We start from the raw sequence: 20,480 nt of genomic DNA on the forward strand, positions 1-20,480 counted from the left end.
TTTTTTATCTCAAACTATGCGTAAAATGTTAACCTAGACTGTTATTTTGGAATGAAAATAGTATCATTTAATTTGTGTTGAAAAGATTAAAATTTTCGTGTGAGAAAAAGTATAATATTCAAAAACTGGAAAAACGTACCGAGCAAGAAGAACGGAAAACTAGCTTCGGAAACATGTTTATGCATGAGTAAAATATGTTATTCTGGTCTTTGGACTTTGTATACCGTCAAAAAGATCGAGTAAAATTCGTGGGGTATAGAATTGAATTGAAATTTTAAACTTACTAGTTAAATTTGACCATGTATAGTTCATTCTGGCTTCCATCTGGTTAAATAAATTGTTTTTAATTATTCAAAATTTACAAGTAGTAAATATAAAATGTAAAAAAAAATAGTGGTTTAGAATGAAAGGAATGTCACGGTAGAGGACACTAGAAGAAAAACGGTTATTTTCGACCCTCGAAAATAGCCTCTGATCAAAATTAAAAATAATCATTTTTTTTTAGTAGTATAAGTGCTGCGCGAATTAGAAAAACGGAAGAAAGGGCAGAAGACTACGCCGGGTCGTAATGGAAACCGAATATAGTGATGGAGGACGACTTTATAATGAATTATGGAAGAAAGTGAAAGTGAGAATTAACATGAAAACAACTGGGATCAATTATCAACTTCAATTTTACGTTAAAAGCTTCTATATCAGTCCCCACACCCTTCATTATTCGTCATTGTTCGTCGAATAATGTTAGCTCTTGAAAATCTGTTCCAATTTTTTTCAGCGCACATGAATGACTAATTTTGGTCATATGATTTGTATATATAAAGAAATTTTATTATTTTTTTTGAAATTTATTTTATAAAAAAAACTAAAATTTTGATAAAAATGACGATTATTTTTTGGATAACTAGTTTTCTTATTGGTTTTGACAATTATTTTTTGATATCGACAAGCCTTTATTAGGAAATACTCCTCTTTGCAAGTTATTTCTTTCTTCATGTATATTCATGAGCTTTTTATAATTATAATTTTCTATTTTATATATTTTTTGTTTATAATTAAACTTGTCATTTTATATCGGCTTGTTTTGAGAAAACCCGGCTTTTAACATAAACCATGGGAGATTGGGAGCTGCTGTATTGCCCTCTCTGGAGTCTGGACACATGCATGTGCGATGGAGTGCAATTGTGTATATATGTATATAATTATGATGGATATTCATTTTTAAATATTTTTAATTAAATAAAATTGCATGACTTAACATGTACACAGATTTTTACTTTACAATTCATTGACTTGCATAGAATTATTATCCGAGAAAACATAACAAATACATCAACTTTGTCGCAACGGTGTTTACGAACCATTGGTTAAATAGAATTCAAAGTTGACCCTTAGATTTTAGGAGTAACTTATCTGTCAAATAATGATGATAATTCTGTTAACATATGGAATTTTCTTCTCTCCTTTCTCTTCAAAACTTTAAAGTAGACTAGAATAAACAAGATGTTTTCATTCTGATTTATATCAAATTTTATTCTTGTCATTTTCAATAAAATTTTTTTAATAATTTTACAGTTTAGTATATGCTATTCAACTGATTGCTAAACTTTAAGTTCTCGTGAAACTTTTATATTAGAGATTATTGTTTAATCAATTCGGAGAGATCTTTTCAGAGGTTAAATGATAATAGAGATTATTTTTAAGTTAAGAATTTAAATAAAAAATGAGTAGAATTGAAACTAATTTGTTTCTGCAGAATATACATCAAGTATTTAGCAGAAAATATATTAGTAAAAAGAGGAAAACAATTATACTCGCACAATATAAAAAAAAAAATATCTGCAAATAATGAACTCCCACCGTCTCAGGTTGTTGTTTTTTTTCTGTTGATGGAATTTATGTTGCATACTTTAACAAAAGTACCGTCTTACTTTCTACACATGTATTTGAATTTGAACTTATTAAATATAGGTGGAACAAAAAGAAATTATAAAGTAAAACAAAATAATAGCCAATTAAAAGAAGAAATTCAAAGAGTAATATGGTTTTACTATAATTTAGATGTAATATTAACGACTAAAACTCATTCAAAAATTATTGATTAATTGAAAGGTGTGACAGACTAAAATTTTATAATAAAAATTAATGTAAAAAAAATATATATCACTTTTTCTGTTTCATTTTTAGATAAATAAATATAAAATATTAGCCTACTATATTTTCTTCAATCCTCCAACGTGACCAAATGAACTCGAAACTATCCTCTCTTTTTTTCCTTTATAGCTGATACAGGAATTGGTAACGTATATTAGTATTTATAAAATATTTAAAGATAGATGATAAACATATAAAAAATTTGGAATTATCATCATTATGATCGTTCCTTTATATAATATAAATATAAATTTGCCGCTTGTTTTGAAATTATAAATCCGGCTTTTAGCATAAACGATGGGAGCTGCTGAATTGCCCCCTGACAGATGCATGTGCGAACTGTAACGCATATATAATTTAGTTGGATATTCCTCTTAAATATTTTAAAACTAAATAAAACTAAATGCCTTAACGATGTACACAGACTTTCACTTTACAGTTCATTGACTTGCATAGAATTATGATGGGAGGAAACATAACAAATACTACATCAACTGTAATGGAACGGTATTTACGTACCATTGGATTAAATAGAGTTCAAAGTTGACCCTAGCTAAGAATAATATATCCTAAAACGTAACTTATCTGTCAAATAACGATGATAATTCTGTTGGAATATTTCTTTTTTACTCTCTTTCGACTTTAAACTACACCAGAATAAACAGGATGTTAAGAATTTTAGTTAAAAATGAATAAAAATTACAACAAATTTCAACTAGATTGGTATATTAGTAGAACTAAGTAACACAATAATACTCGCACAATATAAAAATAATAATTATCTTCAAATAATGGACTCCCACTGTTTCAGGTTGTTGTTTCTTGCCCAGAATTCTGTTGATAGAATCTATGTTACTCCACATACTTTAACAAAAGTACCGTCTTACTTTCTGCACAGACTTCATGTATTTGAATTTGAAGAAATTAAATAATTAATTAATTTAATGGAACATGGTTCATGCTGCGTAACAGAGGCGGAACAAAAAGAAAGTAAAAAGTAAAACCAAATAATAGCCGATTAAGCAATAAAATATATTTTTTATAATATAAAAAAAAGAACTCCCACTGTCTCAAGTTGTTGTTTCTTTGTCATAAAGCTTCTAGAAGATTGGCCCCTGGCTTTCTTTTTCTCTGCATCATACCACCACCATACAAGTGGGGCCAAATCTCTCTCCTCTCTCACTTTCTTTTTCTCCCTCCCTAAATCCTAGCTATACATGTATGTACATGCATATATACAATAATCCGGCTACACACATCCATGTCATAATCTTTGTTCCGAAAATATGTAACTAATCGAAATTAATCATCAATTAATCTCTGTAAATCGATGAATTGATTAACCTCTGATAAATTCAATTAATCAATTTGATTAATTGTTATTGTGAATTTATCGATTAACTCTGATTCACATTTTTAAAACATTGATCATAATTTGTAATCGAAATAAAATCAAATTTATAATATTTATTAATCATTCAAATTTACTTAAAAACAATACATATATACTTTCTATATTCAGATAGTTGATCTTGGAGGTCGGGTACTTGACACACGTGAGTATTTTGAAATTTTAATAAAATATAGTTTTATAAATTATTTTAATTTTCACTATTTTGAACAAAAATTTAAAATCTGATGCTTAAATATTTATCAAAAAAGGAGTAAAATAAAATATATCATATATATAATTTATAATATGTGTCGGAGTATAATTTTAATAAACGATTACCAAATGACAGGAGGGTGTAACAATTTTTGGATAAAATTTGCAGCGTAAATTATCCTCCTCATAATTCCGTCCCGCACATGCATACATGTATGTATCTATAGTTTCTTGCATCTATAAAAGCTCTCATTTCTTTAACTGAACACCACACTTATTACAACATATTTTACCCTTCATCTTATTACAACACAAGTTTCTATTTCAGTTATTACAACAAGCTTATGCTGATGGATCTTATCTCGGGTCTTAATAATGATGTGGGTCGGGAGTGTTTGATCCGGTTGCCTTATGACACCTTCTGTTCTGCCACGTCAGTTTGCAAGACGTGGAAAGCTGAGGTGGAGCTGCCGGAGTTTTGGCGGCGCCGGAGAGACGCCGGAATGACTCAACGGCTTATCGTGATGACACAAGCTCGGGTTGACCCGACCCGGAAACGAGGTGGGGTGAAGAACTCGGGGGTGCCGGCTTATCGGTTGACTGTTTGTGAACCGGGTTCGGTTAGTTGGACCGAACTGCCTTTATTACCCGGACACTTAAATGGGTTACCCATGTTTTGTCAACTTGCGGCGGTCGGGTTGAATTTGGTTGTGATGGGCGGGTTGGACCCGGTGACGTGGGATGCTTCGACTGAGGTTTTTGTTTATAATTTCGTTAGTGCCACGTGGAAGCGTGGGGCCAACATGCCAGGCTGTCCTAGGTCGTTCTTCGCTTGTGCGTCGGATTCTAGGATGGTGTTCGTGGCGGGAGGCCATGATTGTGAGAAGAATGCGTTAAAATCGGCTATGGTGTATGACGTGGCGGATGACAAGTGGGTCCCACTGCCTGACATGGCGAGTGAGCGCGATGAGTGTAAGGGAGTCTTCCACCTTGGCAAGTTCCACGTCATTGGCGGGTACCCCACCGAATCGCAAGGCAGGTTCGGGAGGAGTGCGGAAGCGTTCGACGTTGCCACGTGGCAGTGGGACGAGGTTTGCGAGAATTTCTTAGAAGCTGCCACGTGTCCAAGATCATACGTGGACAACGGAGAGGGAAATGTGTACAAGTGGAGTTCCAGCTCAGGCGAGATTATGATGACCAATGACAGTGCCACGTGGCAAGTAGTTGCTGAGCTGCCATCCGAGGTGTTAACTTCTACACACATGACAGCGTGGCAAGAGAAGCTGATGGTGATTGGCTCACATAGATTTGGTGAGCCCCACAAAGTGTACACATTGGATTTGAAAAATAGAAAGTGGACAAAAGTCGCCGCGCCGGAAGAATATTCCGGCCATGTTCAATCTAGTTGTCTTTTGGAAATTTAGAGCTAAGTTGTTATCTACTTGTGCTTTACAAATTTTGAAAAGTTAATGTAAATATACTGAGCTTGTATATCTTCTTGTTCTTTTTAGCTCCTTAGTTTCTTGCCTAAAATTTTGTCACTCTACCTAGCAATAATCTTTTCGACTTGTTGCTTCTCTCAATTTTGAAATGAGAGAAATAACATTGTATCATAGATTCTCGTTAAAGTTTATTAGAAATCAAGCAAACAGATAGCTCATTGTAAGGCTAAAATTTCCTGTGAGCTAAATAGTTTCGATGTATTTCTGTCTCTTCTGAATCATTTGTTTGAGACACTATTATCTATCATCAAATTGTTCAGTGACTTATTGAAATATCCTTTTACCTCTAAAGAAGATTCTATCATTGATTTGGTCATATGATTTAAAACATCCCTAATCATATACGAACAAGATCCACATTTAAGGGCTCAAAAATTTGGAGTCATTTTCCAGTACTATTCATCTACAAATTCGAATAATATCTGATTTATATAAAATCAGAATTTTCAAATCGAATTCAATTAATCTTTTTCGAAAATTAGTGTCATATTCCAATTTCATTCACCTGTATATTCAAAAATTATCTATACGAAATTAAATTTTCAAAAACTGTTTTCAGCTAAAATTCGACTCAAGTGAACACAACCCGCTTCATCGAGATATTATCTACACATCTGTCCATGCGAAGCCTTATCCGGAAATAAAATGCACTTGGACACAAGACATCACTCGTGAAGAAAGAAAAGAAAGGCATGAATAGTTACTATCATCCATGAAAACACCAAATCAATCACGCCTCTTTCGGTGCAAAAAAAAAAATCAAGCTAAGGACGTCACGTCAGCTGATAAAATCACAAAAAAGACCATCTTATTCTTATCCTATAAAAGAGGAATAGTAGTTCTTTTAACTGAGAAGACTTGTTGACAGTGATATCCAACCCATTAAAGTGGGTTCTGAGTCTTCTGGCCATTGATCAAAGCGATTAACATGCGGGATTTGCTCGTGGAAGCTTTGGAAGAAAATGTTGTTAAATGATTTTTACATTTTGAATTAGTCTTTATGCTTTAGTACAATCATGTGTCCCACTCCCCACTCTTGTCTCCTGAGGTTTTCTACAGGATTGTGCAGTGTTGTCGAAGTTATCAAGTTCACTGTTAGCCATGGGGTGAAGATGGGACCATGGCCTCCTAAGTCCTAAGATTAATAATATCAATAATATGTTTATGTTTGTAATTATTTGTGGGGTAAGATATGTACTCTTATAAAATATAATTTTATAATGTATTTTAATAATTTTCAATAAAAAAATTTAAACTCAAACTTTTATTCAGAAAAAATGAAATTTAAACAAATTATTATGAAATTATAGTTTAAAAGAGTCTTCAAAAGCGTGTTAAAAAATCAATTGGGACTAGGAAATTATATATTATCATATATATTAATATGCACAATTTTTTTAAAAGATACTTGTATTATGAGACGGGGAAAATAAATTTTACTGTCAATCATCAAAGAATTTCAAGCACCCTCCTGTCTCCTCCGGCTCCGTCTGCCCAGTCATGTTATGACATAATTAACGGGATAATCATCTTCTTCTATAATAGATGGGAAAATTTAAACAACAGATGAGACTTGAGAGTCTTGCAGAAAATATTAGAAAATGAGTGATGGAATAATTTATGTGTGAATTTGTTAGGTGGTCAGGTAGGGCAGACGCAGACGTGTTTGCCGCGGCAAACAATAGATTAGGCCTCAATGATCTAACGTAAAAATAAATGCTGCCATGTTTGGTACTTTGATTTGTTCGTATCAACATAGTTCCAAATGTAACAGCTCCTTAGTCATGTCACATGTGGTAACAGATCTCCAAGATCTCGTCTTCCTAATTTTTAGTTAAAACGGAGGGAACTAAGACGGTTTGGATGAGTTTAAAATAAGTGCTTCTTTGTTTAAAATAAAAAGTAGAGTAGAAGTTAAATACAAATTAACTTATAGAATAAGTGATTAAAGTGTTTTGGAATGAAGTAGAAGTCCTGAAACAAAAACTAGGGCTGTAAATGAGTTGATACGCTCGATAACTGCTCGGCAGTGGCGGACGTACATAGAGGCTGGTGGGGGCACTGGACCCCACTAGGTTTTATAGGTTTTAATATATTATATATGATACTCATATACATGCATAAACATAGCTAGCTGATTCTGTGAAAAAGGGGTTTTGTTTTAGCCCGCAGAACTGAACATCATCTCGGGAAAAAATACAACAAAACATAGTAAGGGAGAGAGGTTTAATGGTTATTCATCAATTACTTATTGGTTGTTTGGTATTCATCAATTCCTTTATTTTCTTTCGATCCAAAAAACAGAACAGGATGTTTTCCCTACCTTTTTTTTTAATATCTCTAAATTTGAATCTTACTAAAAATATATTTCGAAAAGTAATCGGAGATGCTTGATTATAAATTAGTACTCCCCTATCCCACCAGATTCTTTACGTTACTTTTTGACACGCATTTATAGACTCCTATAAAGTATACTTACATAGTAAAAAAAACCTGAAAAAAAATTTGATATTTAAACTTTTATTGAGAAAAAATAATAATTAAAAATACGTTATAGAACTATACTCTACAAAGAGCGTTAAAATACGTGTAAACAGTGTACGTAAACAATCGGACGGAGGAAGTATCTATTATAATGTCTTAAAAAAATATTTTGGCCCCCACTAAAGCTCATGGCTGGCTCCGCCACTGCTGCTCGGTGTTCGATTCGGAAAAAACTCGATTCGAACTCAGTTCGATTCATAAACGAGTCGATTTTGAGCACAATTCCAAAGCTCGTTTTATAAACAAGCTGAACTTGAGCACAGTAGAGTTCGACTCGATAGTTCGCGAACAAGTTCGCGCTCGATAACTGCTCGGTGTTCGATTCGGAAAAAACTCGATTCGAACTCAGTTCGATTCATAAACGAGTCGATCTTGAGCACAATTCCAAAGCTCGTTTTATAAACAAGCTGAACTTGAGCACAGTAGAGTTCGACTCGATAGTTCGCGAACAAGTTCGAATTATGAGTTCGTGAAGTTGGCTCGTGAGCGTAGTTCGTGAACTAGCTCGTGAGTGTGCCTCGTGAACATGACTCGTGGGCGTAGTTTATTATTCTTTAGAGCATAAATTAAACTATTGTTAGAATTTTAATTTATTTTTTAATTAAATTAAATGACAAACAAGCTCGTAAATAAATTTATGAGCATAAACTAGCTTGTTAGCAAAGTTTATTAAACAAGATCGTGAACAAAATTAATGAGCGGTTGGTGAGGAAAAATTTGTGAGACGTGTTCGTGAGCGTAAGTTAATGAGCGGTTCCTAAGTAAAAGCTTGTGAGACAGCTCGTGAAACATGTTCGCTCTTCGCGAGCCGTTCGTGAACATAGTTATTCCTTAATGAGTCGATCCTCAAACAATATTTTTATCTCGATCCAAGCTCGAGCTCGAGTTCGCTAATCTTTTAACAAACGATACACGAGCACTCTAGAGTTAGACTCGGCTCATTTACACCCCTAACAAAAACTAGCATTCCTAACTTTTTATAATTGTTTATTTATTTTTTACACAAACGGTGCGAATAAGTAATTTTAACTTATAAATCGAGAAGCTGGGCTTTTAAGTTGCAAACAAACACCCACTTAGTACTTCAGTTATCCTTATTTAAGTTAATTATTTATAATTAGTGTCCATTTTTAACAATCCTCACCCATCTAGCATTTTCATGTCTAAATTAAATAATTTCGTATTACTCTATATGAATATATAAATAGATAAATATCCTATTCTTGTTTTGATGAGTGTGCAAGTGCAACCACTTGCCCCTACAATTCACAAGCTGTTGAAATAGCCATAGCTGTAACTTCAAAGTACATGAAAACTCCAATTCTTCTCACCATCCCTATGACCCATCTAGGGCCCAAAAGCCGAACTGAATTATTGGATTGCAACAAGTCGAGACGTGAATTATTCATGCGTGAATTTAAATTGAATAAATAAAAGAAACACTTCCTTATTTTAGTCTTCTCAAATAATGACTGATTCACCTATCAGTTAACATCATCTATTAACATCATGAAACAAACGTACCACTTGATCCGGTTGAGGTACCTTCAATTTTATAGTCCTGTTAGCTTGCAACTTGCGAGAGTAGAATTTTATCGTTAATTTAGACAGAAGTCAGAAGTTTTGTGCAAAATTAGAGATTTGAGGTGTTTTAGAGTTTTGATTACTAAAAACCGCTAATATTAGTGTTTGGTATTTAACGAATTGAAATAAAAGTTTGGATTCAAAATGCTAATTTGAAAAAACTACTTAGAGTTTTTTGTATTAAAGGTCTTGGTTTGTGTTAGAAAAAATTAATCAATCAATTATTCACTAAACAAGTTTTACAAAAAATTACTCCCTCCGTCCCCCTCAATTCTTTACATTGAAAGGGGACACGGAAACCAAGACAATGTATAAAAAATAGTAAAGTTGGATGAAAAGTGGGTAAAGTGGTGGGACCTATCAATATTTAATAATAGATTTGAGATAGTGGGGGAAAGTAGTGGATGTAATAGTAGTTTTTATTGTTAAATATGAGATAGTGGGAGGAGACAGTGTGTGTAATAATGAGAAAAACTTACTATTTATAGTAACGTAAAGAAATGAGAGGGACATCCCAAAATAGTAACGGTAAAAAAATGAGAGGGACAAAGAATCTCAATCCGCTAGTCAAAACATCTAATTCAATTCGGTAACAGATAACCGTTAATCGGCTGATAATGGTGTGTCCGTAAGAGGGGTATAAGTTTGTTTGATTGTAAACATGATGCTCCTCAGATTCTTCTTCTAGAACAATGGCCCATCACTTGTTTATCTTTATAGTATGAGTATCAAAGCTAGTGGAGTGAGCAAACAAATATTCCTGACGATTCCATCTTTTTCCCCAGTGAAAAAAAAAAAGCTCCACCCCCTGATAACGTTAAAGCCGGACGTGTCCACCACTTTCTAGCGCTCGCCTTTTTTCACATTTTTTTCTATATTCGAATTCGACCCCCAAGTTTTGCCGACTTTTTAATATATTTAAATTTTAGGTTCTCACTTAAACGATGATATGATATTGCCTTCTTTTTCATATAATTGTCCATGTTCCTATTAATTAGGAGGAAGATGAGTTAAGAATTTCATTACTATTAGCACATGGAATTTAAAATTTGCTGGTAGCAGTTAGTTTGTGCAACATTGGAATCTTCGATAGTTCTCGTGTTACATGACAACAGATGTGTTACACGAAATTTTATCAATGATTTGTTAATCATCACATTAGCGGTGGTCGGACAAGACTTTCATAAAAAGTTTAAGCTCACTAAGAGCAAGTCCAACAGCTGCCTCAAATGATGTCCTAAGTCATAATTTGAGGCATTTGATTGAAAACATTGCTCCAACAGTGTCCTAGTGATGCCTTAAATCACTAGGACAACTTACTTCAGCCCTATTTTTAGGGCTCACCTACTTGTGCCTCATTTCACTTTTAATAATAAAATATTATCATTCTCTCTCTCCCCACTACTTTTCCCTCTACTTTTTCATTCAAAATATTAATATTTTAATAATAGGGCTTGTGGATAAGGCTTTTTGTTGGAGTGAATTTATAAAAGTGATGTCCTAAACTACTAGGACATTATATTTTATTATTTATATAGGGCATCCTCTAAGACACTCTTGGACTTGCTCTAAGAGTCCGTCGCTGAAAACTGATGTGCATGTGTTGTTAGAAAAAATGTTTGTAGAAAAATTGTTGTAGAATTAAAATTGATTTCACTTATAAGATAAAAAATAGTGTTTGAAGGAGTTTGGACAGTAAAATTTGTGACAGCTTGCGACAAAAAATATATAAAAAAATATATGAAGACCTGCTTTTTTCAAAAATAATTTTTGAGCTAAAAAATGCTGTCAAGAAAAGAAGTTTTTAAATTTACTAACTAATTTTTCAGTTACTTTTCAGCAGAACAGTTACGCATAGAAATAATTCGAACATACCAAAGTGATAAGTATATACGAATCAGAAGTATAGAATAAGATTTGGTCATGTGAAACTCATGACTGGACCGTTAATAACAAGTCCTGCTGCTTGCAGATTTTAGCTGTCGATAAGAAAAATTATGAAATGGATATCTAGATTATAAAATAAAATCGCAATAAATTTCCGACATTTTAGCTTTATGAACAAAACACTACAAGGATAAGATGAACAAAATAGATTTCTCCTTCATTATCAAGATGGACGTTATAAAACCTCAAGAAAACCATTGCAGCCTATATTTAGTTATTTACTGCGATTTCCTCAATATGATGGACAAAAATTGGCCCAAAGTGTTCTCGAAAGATAAAAAAAGATTTATGGAACATCGTCTGTGATGACAATGCATCGTACGTTACGCGGTTAATAAAACCAAGAATTCCATAGTGATACTTGTTACTCCCTCTGTTTTTTAATATATAACGTTTGATTTTTTGACACATATTTTTAAGTGTTTTAACCGGGTAGTTATAAGTATTATTTTTGAATTTTTTTTCTGAATAAAAACATGTGATCAAAATTTTAATTCACAAAAAAAAAATTAAAAATAATATTTTTTAGTATTCGGTCAACACACCTAAAAATATGTGCCCAAATCAAAAGTGTCATATAAAAAAAAACAGGAGTAGTTACTAGGTGCCCGAGAAAGCTTTAATTATTTACCAATCGTAGAGCATATTTATAAATATGAAACCGCATCAAATCCCGAGTCTTGTCCGAAAATCGAGTCAAGTCCCGAACTTCAAATCTGAAAATGAGTCAGGAATACACTGGCACAACTACAACAACTTGAGTAATCCACAATCCCCAAAAATCATGATTTATCATTATTTGTTGGCGCGATTGGTGATAGTATTTATGCTTATAAACGGTACTAAAATCTCTACACACACTCCTTGACGTGGGACTCTAATGTTACAATATTGTTACGACTGCTGCAAGAAATTGATAATAAACATCATCAGTAGAAGATATCCAGCCAATATTGTTATCAACAGGTGATGTGAATCGAAAGAGGACTATTACCTGGAAAGAAAGTTGAAGTTGCAGGAAAATTTTGATCTTTTGAGGAACGCTGCTTATACCTTTTCCAGACAATGCAGTTCTTGATATCTACTTGATTCCAGAGCCGGGCCTAAGGGTGTGCAGGTTGTTCAACGGAACAGGGCCCTTAAATATTAGGGGCACAATTTTTATGTAGGTGTATATATATGTATGTATAGTTAAAATGAAAAAAATAGCAAAAAAAGTAAATTTTATTTTTAAGATTAAAAAATTATAGATGAAAAAAATTGAAAAGTGTTATACACTTCAATAATTTTTAAATGTTATTTTGAATAAGTTAAATAAATTCTAAAAAATATTAATTATATCATAATCATGTTAATTAAAATAAATACTTGTATTGAAAAATAATTGTATTGAAAATTGTCACAGTTAGATAAAATTCTAATTTAACTACTAACTTCAATAACTTCATTAAAATTAATTAATTTAACTACTTATACTATGTTTTTTCTTTCTTGATGACCATATGCAGTAATTATATCATTAAAATAATGATTTGATCTTTAGTAACTAATTTATTTTAATATATATTCATTTTTAATTTATACATGCATATATATATATATATATATATATATATATATATAGGAGGAAGATCCTAAGAAAACCCAGCTTATCAAGAAAACCGAGAAACCCATCTAATCACCGTTGATTTTATAATCATGATCTAATCAGTATTTTTTGAAAAAAGCAATTAAATCTAGTTAATAAGGGTCAGTTTAGGCATATAGATTTACATAAATTCAATCAAAGATATATTCCATATTTAGAGAGATTTTTATTTTTGTTAAATATTTCTATCTTCAATCAGACATAGAAATAATATGAACAGTACGTTCCACATTCTATATATTAAATTCAGTTACAAGCTTAACATCTTCTTCAGCCATGGCAGACGAAGATATTGATCTCAATCAAGGTTAGTATTCTCAACGTTTTATTTAGTAGAATAGCAAAAAGAATAGGAGAATTTTAAAAGATTTTTGAGAATAGTAAAATTTTGTATTGTGCTTAATAGTTATGGTGCTGAAAAGAATCTGCTTAATATCTTAGAGAATCTCATATATATAGCGTAAAAGAATTTAATAGAAACAAAGATTCTGGCCAAATAAATAATGCTAATTAGAAGTTTTATACAATACTAGTTAATAATGAATAAAAATTATTTATCCATATTTAAATTATAATATAAATATATTTAAATTTATACTAAAGTACTTAGGAGAATCTTGATATAAAAAATATTTAATATCACTTAAGAGAATCTTGGTAAAACAAATATTTTATTAAATTTATACTAAAGTACTTAGGAGAATCTTGGTAAAACAAATATTTTATTATTTAGGAGAATCTTGGTAAAGCAAATATTTACTATCACTTAGGAGAATCTTGGTAAAACAAATATTTTATTATATTTATATTAAAGTATTTAGGAGAATCTTGTTAAAACAAATATTTTATTATTTAAATTTATACTAAAGTACTTAGGAGAATCTTGGTAAAACAAATATTTTAAAAGAATCTTGCATGACACAAATATTTATGATTAAAAATAATAAAATATCTTCGAGAATCTCGTACATATATTCCAAAAAAATCTTGTACGGTCCAGTAAATGATTAGATTTTTAAGATTCGATTAAGTGTTTTAATATCAAAGTACTAAATTAAATATTATGCATTTATGATACTAAATGCTTTCTATTTAATGTTTTAATCAATTATTTACTACTGAATAAAAAAAATAAGATTTTGACATGTTAACATCATTAGAAAAATAGTTAATAGAATCTTAATATTTTAACATCATTAGTAAAATGGTTAATAAAATCTTAATACTAAAGTACTTAGGAGAATCTTGATATAACAAATATTTAATATCACTTAGGAGAATCTTGGTAAAACAAATATTTACTATCACTTAGGCGAATCTTGGTAAAACAAATAATTTATTATTTAAATTTATACTAAAGTACTTAAGAGAATCTTGGTAAAATAATAAAATATCTTAGAGAATCTCGTACATATATTCTAAAAAAATCTTGTACGGTCCTGTTAATGATTAGATTTTTAAGATTCGATTAAGTGTTTTAATATCAAAGTACTAAATTAAATATTAAGCATATATGATACTAAATGCTTTCTATTTAATGTTTTAATCAATTATTTACTATTGAATAATAAAAATAAGATTTTGACATTTTAACATCATTAGAAAAATGGTTAATAGAATCTTAATATTTTAACATCATTAGTAAAATGATTAATAGAATCTTAATACTAAAGTACTTAGGAGAATCTTGATATAAAAAATATTTAATATCACTTAGGAGAATCTTGGTAAAACGAATATTTTATTAAATTTATACTAAAGTACTTAGGAGAATCTTGGTAAAACAAATATTTTATTATTTAGGAGAATCTTGGTAAAACAAATATTTACTATCACTTAGGAAAATCTTGGTAAAACAAATATTTTATTATTTATATTTATATTAAAGTACTTAAGAGAATCTTGGTAAAACAAATCTTTTAAAACAAATATTTTAAAAGAATCTTGCATGACACAAATATTTACTATTAAAAATAATAAAATATCTTAGAGAATCTCGTACATATATTCGAAAAAAATCTTGTACGGTCCTTTTAATGATTAGATTTTTAAGATTCGATTTAGTGTTTTAATGTCAAAGTACTAAATTAAATATTTTAACATTTATTTTTATTTATGATTTTTGGACGGAGGAGGTTTCTTAAAGTGTTCCTTTAGATATTATTATAATTTTGTATTGGGATTCTTTTATATTGATTTATACAAGAAAAATCTCAAATTTTAAAAGAATTTTGCATGGCACAAATTTTGTTATTAAAAATAATAAAATATCTTAGAGAATCTCGTATATATATTCTAAGAGAATATTGTATGGTGTTATTAATTATAAGATACTTTAAAAAATATTAAAATTGAATATATCATTTATTTAAAAGTAAGATTCGATTAAGTGTTTTAATATCGAATCACTAAATTTAATATTAAGCATTTATGATACTAAATGCTTTCTGTTTAATGTTTTAATTTTATTTTTTACTACTTAATAAACAAGATGTATTATAATTTTTTGATATTCCAAATTAGTGAAAGATTAATTTATTTTTTCGACAAGACATATAGTTAGTTATGAATACAACTCTTAAAGTCTTATTAACAACTTTTAAAATAATATAATTTAATAGAAGGCCAATATAATGTAATATTGATATTTCACTAAGGGTCACAATAATAATTTTAAGATTCTACTAAGTGTTTCACCTATAACTTAATATAAATTTAGTATTTTTTTAGTTTTATGATTAAATTCATTTTTTTTATTATTTTTATTATCAATTTTATTTGTTAAATAAATTTAGATTCCACTAAAAGTTTTATTATCTAGTTTTCTCTGAATAAAAGATTCTGCTCAAAGTTTCCTCAGAATAAACATAACTGGAACACAAACTAGAATACCCAGAAACTAAAACAACTTTCACAAGAACCTAGTATTCTAAACAAACATAACTAGAATACAAACTAGAACACCCAAAAATTAACTCAAGATCAACTTCCACCTTAGTAAAGAACCTAGTATTCTAAGCAGATCATGTAGAATCCTCGAAACTTTCCATATCCAGGAGATTCTGATCAACATCCATCAAGTAAAGGAACAAATCCAGTGAAGCATTGTCCTGACGGGCTTATAATCCATTGATCAAACTTCTTATCTACACATTGTAGTAGATAACCATACCAATTATATTTAAAGCACTGATTCAAATTCCCGGAATACGACAGAATCTTCAAACACACATAAGGTGTTCTGGACCCCTCTATTAGAATATTAGTGAGGACAATGAGAAAGTTCAATTTAAATCTCAAGTCAACTAATTTCGATGATTAAATAACATCACATAAACTATTTGCAGTAATCTTATGAGGACCCTTGTACTCCTTGAACTGTGATCTCTAAACATCTGTATACTCACTGTTGTAAGATCCTCAAACATTAACTCCCCCTTTCGGCAAGCCAAGTATAATCTGGACATCATTTTCCGAAAAGTTTATAATATTCTCACCAATTGAAATTCTTGAATCGATTGATTTGTATGACTTCGCAATCAAAAAAGTCAAAGGTTGAGGGTATTCATTGATGTTGAAAACTAGAACCTTTTCAAAACCAGTCTCTACAACCTATTGCCTTTGTACATCCGAAAGATTGTCCACGACTCTCTTCAAGAACATAGGTTTTGCTCGAACCAACAAACGGCCGGTATTCTTATCGAGATTCTTCTCAGCCATCATATCACTGAAAAAGGAATATGTGGTTGCGGAGATTATACAAAAGTCATAACAGATATATTGGATGAAAAAGTTTTAAGCTCAATGAAAATGATAAGGGTTACAAACCTTCGATTGGTGACTCGCTGTTCTTACACGACCCAGTAGCTTTTTCTTTTCTTACAATTGCATATAATCTGCAGGACACTATGTATATGTAATAATTTGAGAGTGTTTTATGATTTATGATTGGATTCTTGCAAATGCCAAAAATAGAAAATCTTTAATTGATTAAAAACAGATTCGTTACGATTTTGCCCCTGTGTATTTTGGATTAGGATATATATTTGATTGATTTTAATTTGGGAAACAATTATGTATGCCAAAAAAAATGAACGGTATCTAAGTGGGTTCCTCGGTTTTCTTGATAACTTGGTTTTCTCTGGAACCTCACTCTATATATATATATCAAATATGAAACAAGTAATTTAAATATAAAATGTAGACTATAGAAACAATTTGTTGTAAAATGTAGACTATAAAAATATTATTAGTGGGTTTGCTTCAAAAAATGCTAGAAAAACAATTTTCAGATAATTTTATATTATCCATGTACTTGTTTTATTTCTTTATAATTTTCAGTTAATTTTTATAATATGAAAAAAAATATTTTATGCATTTTAATTGTAATATGATTTTTACAGTTTTGTGTCAATATTTATTATTGCATGTATTCATATATTTTTAGATTATTAAGGCACATTTTTTACATTTTGCACAGGGCACTTCAAATCTCAGGCACGGCCCTGCTTGATTCAAGCAGAGAATCTATGCATATGGTTCAAATGAATTAATCATTACAGGTACTTGGTGAAGAAGAAGTTTGATTTCCTACAGAGCCTGATCATAAGAATGCGCAGATACCAACTACATTTCACCATACAAGGAGCGCATTGGAAGACATTCAGGAAGTGTCGGGGACGGATCTGGTAAGAAGCACGGGCCCGGGGGACATCTAAAAGCTCATTCGTTTTCCCTCATCAATGACATTATCACCAAATTGATCATCTTCTTGCAAATAACTTCCACCATCCAATTCCAAAGCCATCATCCAATTCTTTACTTCCTTCAGCATCTGACAGCAATCCGAAACCCGAATTTCAACTCTCTTAACATGCATTCCTCTTCTACCATCTGCTACATTTTCATCTTCATCATCACTAGCTTCTCTTCTCCTCATCTTTGACAATGACAGCTTATATTCCTACTAATTACTAAACACTCTTATACTCCACTTCTTCAACCACAGTATTCTCCATTGATTCTTTAGCACTGAAAACCTCAACTTCGATGATCATAAAAACCAACAAGTGTAAAAATCAAAACTTCATCAAGAGAACTACTCAATCACCTACATTAATTTAACATTGTGTGGCATTGGAAGCCAAATCTAATCTGAACTGCCTTGTCGAACGTTTTTAGTTAGCAAGTCATAAGTATTCTTATAAGTCAAAATGACTCACTAGCCTCTATATAATTTTATTATTTATCTACTATAAATAAATTATTATACAAATATTTAATATTTAAAAAAATATATTAAATCGAGTCCAACACAAGTCGGATAATCCATTCTGAGTTTCCGAATTTGTCAAACTTTTCCCCGACTGAGATTTGAGTTTGAATATTATGACTCGATCCAGTTCGAATCCGATACAGGGTTTACAGGCTCACTTAAGGCCAGTACACAATTTATTTGAAAGAAGATACAATATCTTCACATAAACTATTTCGTTTCACTAGTTCTCTCAACTTGATTCTTAACTGTAACGTATGGTATCCGAAATGAATTTCTCATTCTCTCAAGCAGGTAGATCATGGAGTTTATACAACTTAAAATCGCCAAATGCCACCCTGCAATATACTATAATGTACATAATATTATAGTCACAAAGCCTATTACATCATTATTTTCTACTTCTAGTTATCAAATAATTTTGTTATACATCGATTAATTAATCATTAAAAAGTCGAAATAGTCGCCTAGTTAAAATTAGTTTTCAAACGTACATTTTTCTATAGAGAATAAAATTTGAGACCCTTAAATATGATTGTCATTGCACAATTCTCCGAATAATGTAATATCATTTCTTTTTTCCAGTATGATAAAAATAACATATTTTTACTCTCGATAAAATAATTGTTTTTCACCGGACCAGTACTGTTACTTCAAAGGGGTATAACCAGTAACTTTGGACAATTTAGACATTAACAATTTAACATGGTGTGTGGCAGAACTTCACAGTTATAAATATTACTACCATACTCATACTTGCAGAGTAGGTCTAAAACAGCTGCTTATAAAAAAATTAAACTATAATTTACAAAGAAAGAGAAGAGGAAAGATGGTGGGATTCATCAGCAAGATCAAAGTAGCTGCAATGCTAATGCTGTTACTTGCATTAGTGCAGCAATCTCAGTGCAATGAATCATTCAAAGACTGCTACATAAAATGCTATGTGTTCTGTATGATTGAGCCTTCCCAGACTCTCTGCACTTGCACTACGAGATGCTTCAAAAACTGCATTCTTCCATCTATCTACTCTTCTACTGCTACTACTCAGTCTCGACGTCGTTCTGATGATTTGGCTCATCAGCACAGCCAGAACATTGCCTTCTGCAAGCTTGGGTGTGCGTCTACTTCTTGCTCAGCTCTCAGCACCATCAGTAATCCAAGTAAGCACAGTAACTGTAACTGTCAATTTTATGATTTGTCATGTATGTAGTATCTGTCGTGTTTTTTCTTAATGAATGTTTGTATTTTGCAGATGGGGAGAATGTGGAAAGCTGTGTTGGCTCCTGCTCTAGACGTACCCCTCAGCATCATCGTCCCCTTAGTCTCTGCAGACTGGAACCAGAAATTTTGACATTATTAGTAGAGTCTTACCATTTCTCGTTATTTTTCAGTTCCTGTGTGTTCTTTTTCTATCTTGTCATGCTTAGTTTTTGTGTGTTCAGTTATCAGAACTTGGTAGTGTCCTCTCATTTTCGAGTTTTATGAACCATTTACAGTTGCTTCAGACTGATGAACACTGTATTATTTTACACTCTAATGTTTATGAACTTGTTTTTAATCTTCGTTCATGTGACATAGCATCTCTTCCGAGAGGGAGAGGAGCATATTTAACTAAACCTTGGTTTTTAGTGAAAATTTAACAGAAGAGAATATGACCCGTGAACTGCTAAAGGCCAAGCAAATTATTGCTCGCATACAAATCACTTTGCTCACCCGTGCTTCTTTCTGTAAATTATCTTCTTGTTAAATACAAGTCAGTACGTGAGCTTATAATAATTTCATGAGTACAATTCTCGAGTGAGGGACAATCGGAATCGAGAAAGTAAAATTTTTTTAATGCTTTTTGCTAGTAGCAACTACTTATTCCGTCCTAATCTGTTGGCATGTTTAATTTATTTATTCTTCAAATAAACCAATTTCGTAAATATTTTTTATATAATTGACATAAATATATGAAAATAATGCAAGAAACTTTTATATAATCTTATTATAAGAGGTCATTTTCGAAGTTATATGGTAAAAAAAAATCTGGAGTCACCGTTCGCTCAATTTAACCAAAAATTCAATCTGCAGTCATCTAAGTATTCATTAGATCTCATCCTATTAGAGATCGGATATAGAAGGCTATGAGCACTAGTCACTAGAGCAGAGACAAGCCTTCTATAAACTCCTAAGTCTCAACCTTCATTCAGAATAATATTAGGTTCTACATTTGAGCTACTA

At 31.1% G+C, this 20,480-nt stretch overlaps 1 protein-coding gene across 1 annotated transcript; it reads left to right on the top strand.

Moving 5' to 3' along the window:
* The first annotated feature begins 4,020 nt into the window (after window positions 1–4,020).
* Window positions 4,021–5,267, top strand: LOC108193355 (F-box/kelch-repeat protein At1g15670). The gene has a single exon (XM_017359961.2). It carries the CDS (start codon window positions 4,102–4,104, stop codon window positions 5,179–5,181), a length of 1,080 nt encoding a protein of 359 aa, XP_017215450.1. The 5' UTR covers window positions 4,021–4,101; the 3' UTR covers window positions 5,182–5,267.
* Window positions 5,268–20,480: the final 15,213 nt, after the last annotated feature.

Source organism: Daucus carota, chromosome 7 (genome assembly GCF_001625215.2).
Source record: "Daucus carota subsp. sativus chromosome 7, DH1 v3.0, whole genome shotgun sequence".
Lineage (NCBI taxonomy): Eukaryota > Viridiplantae > Streptophyta > Magnoliopsida > Apiales > Apiaceae > Daucus > Daucus carota.

Excerpts from the sequence above, each read along its gene's own strand:
- LOC108193355 (XM_017359961.2), top strand. The coding sequence starts at position 4,102 with ATGCTGATGGATCTTATCTCGGGTCTTAATAATGATGTGGGTCGGGAG.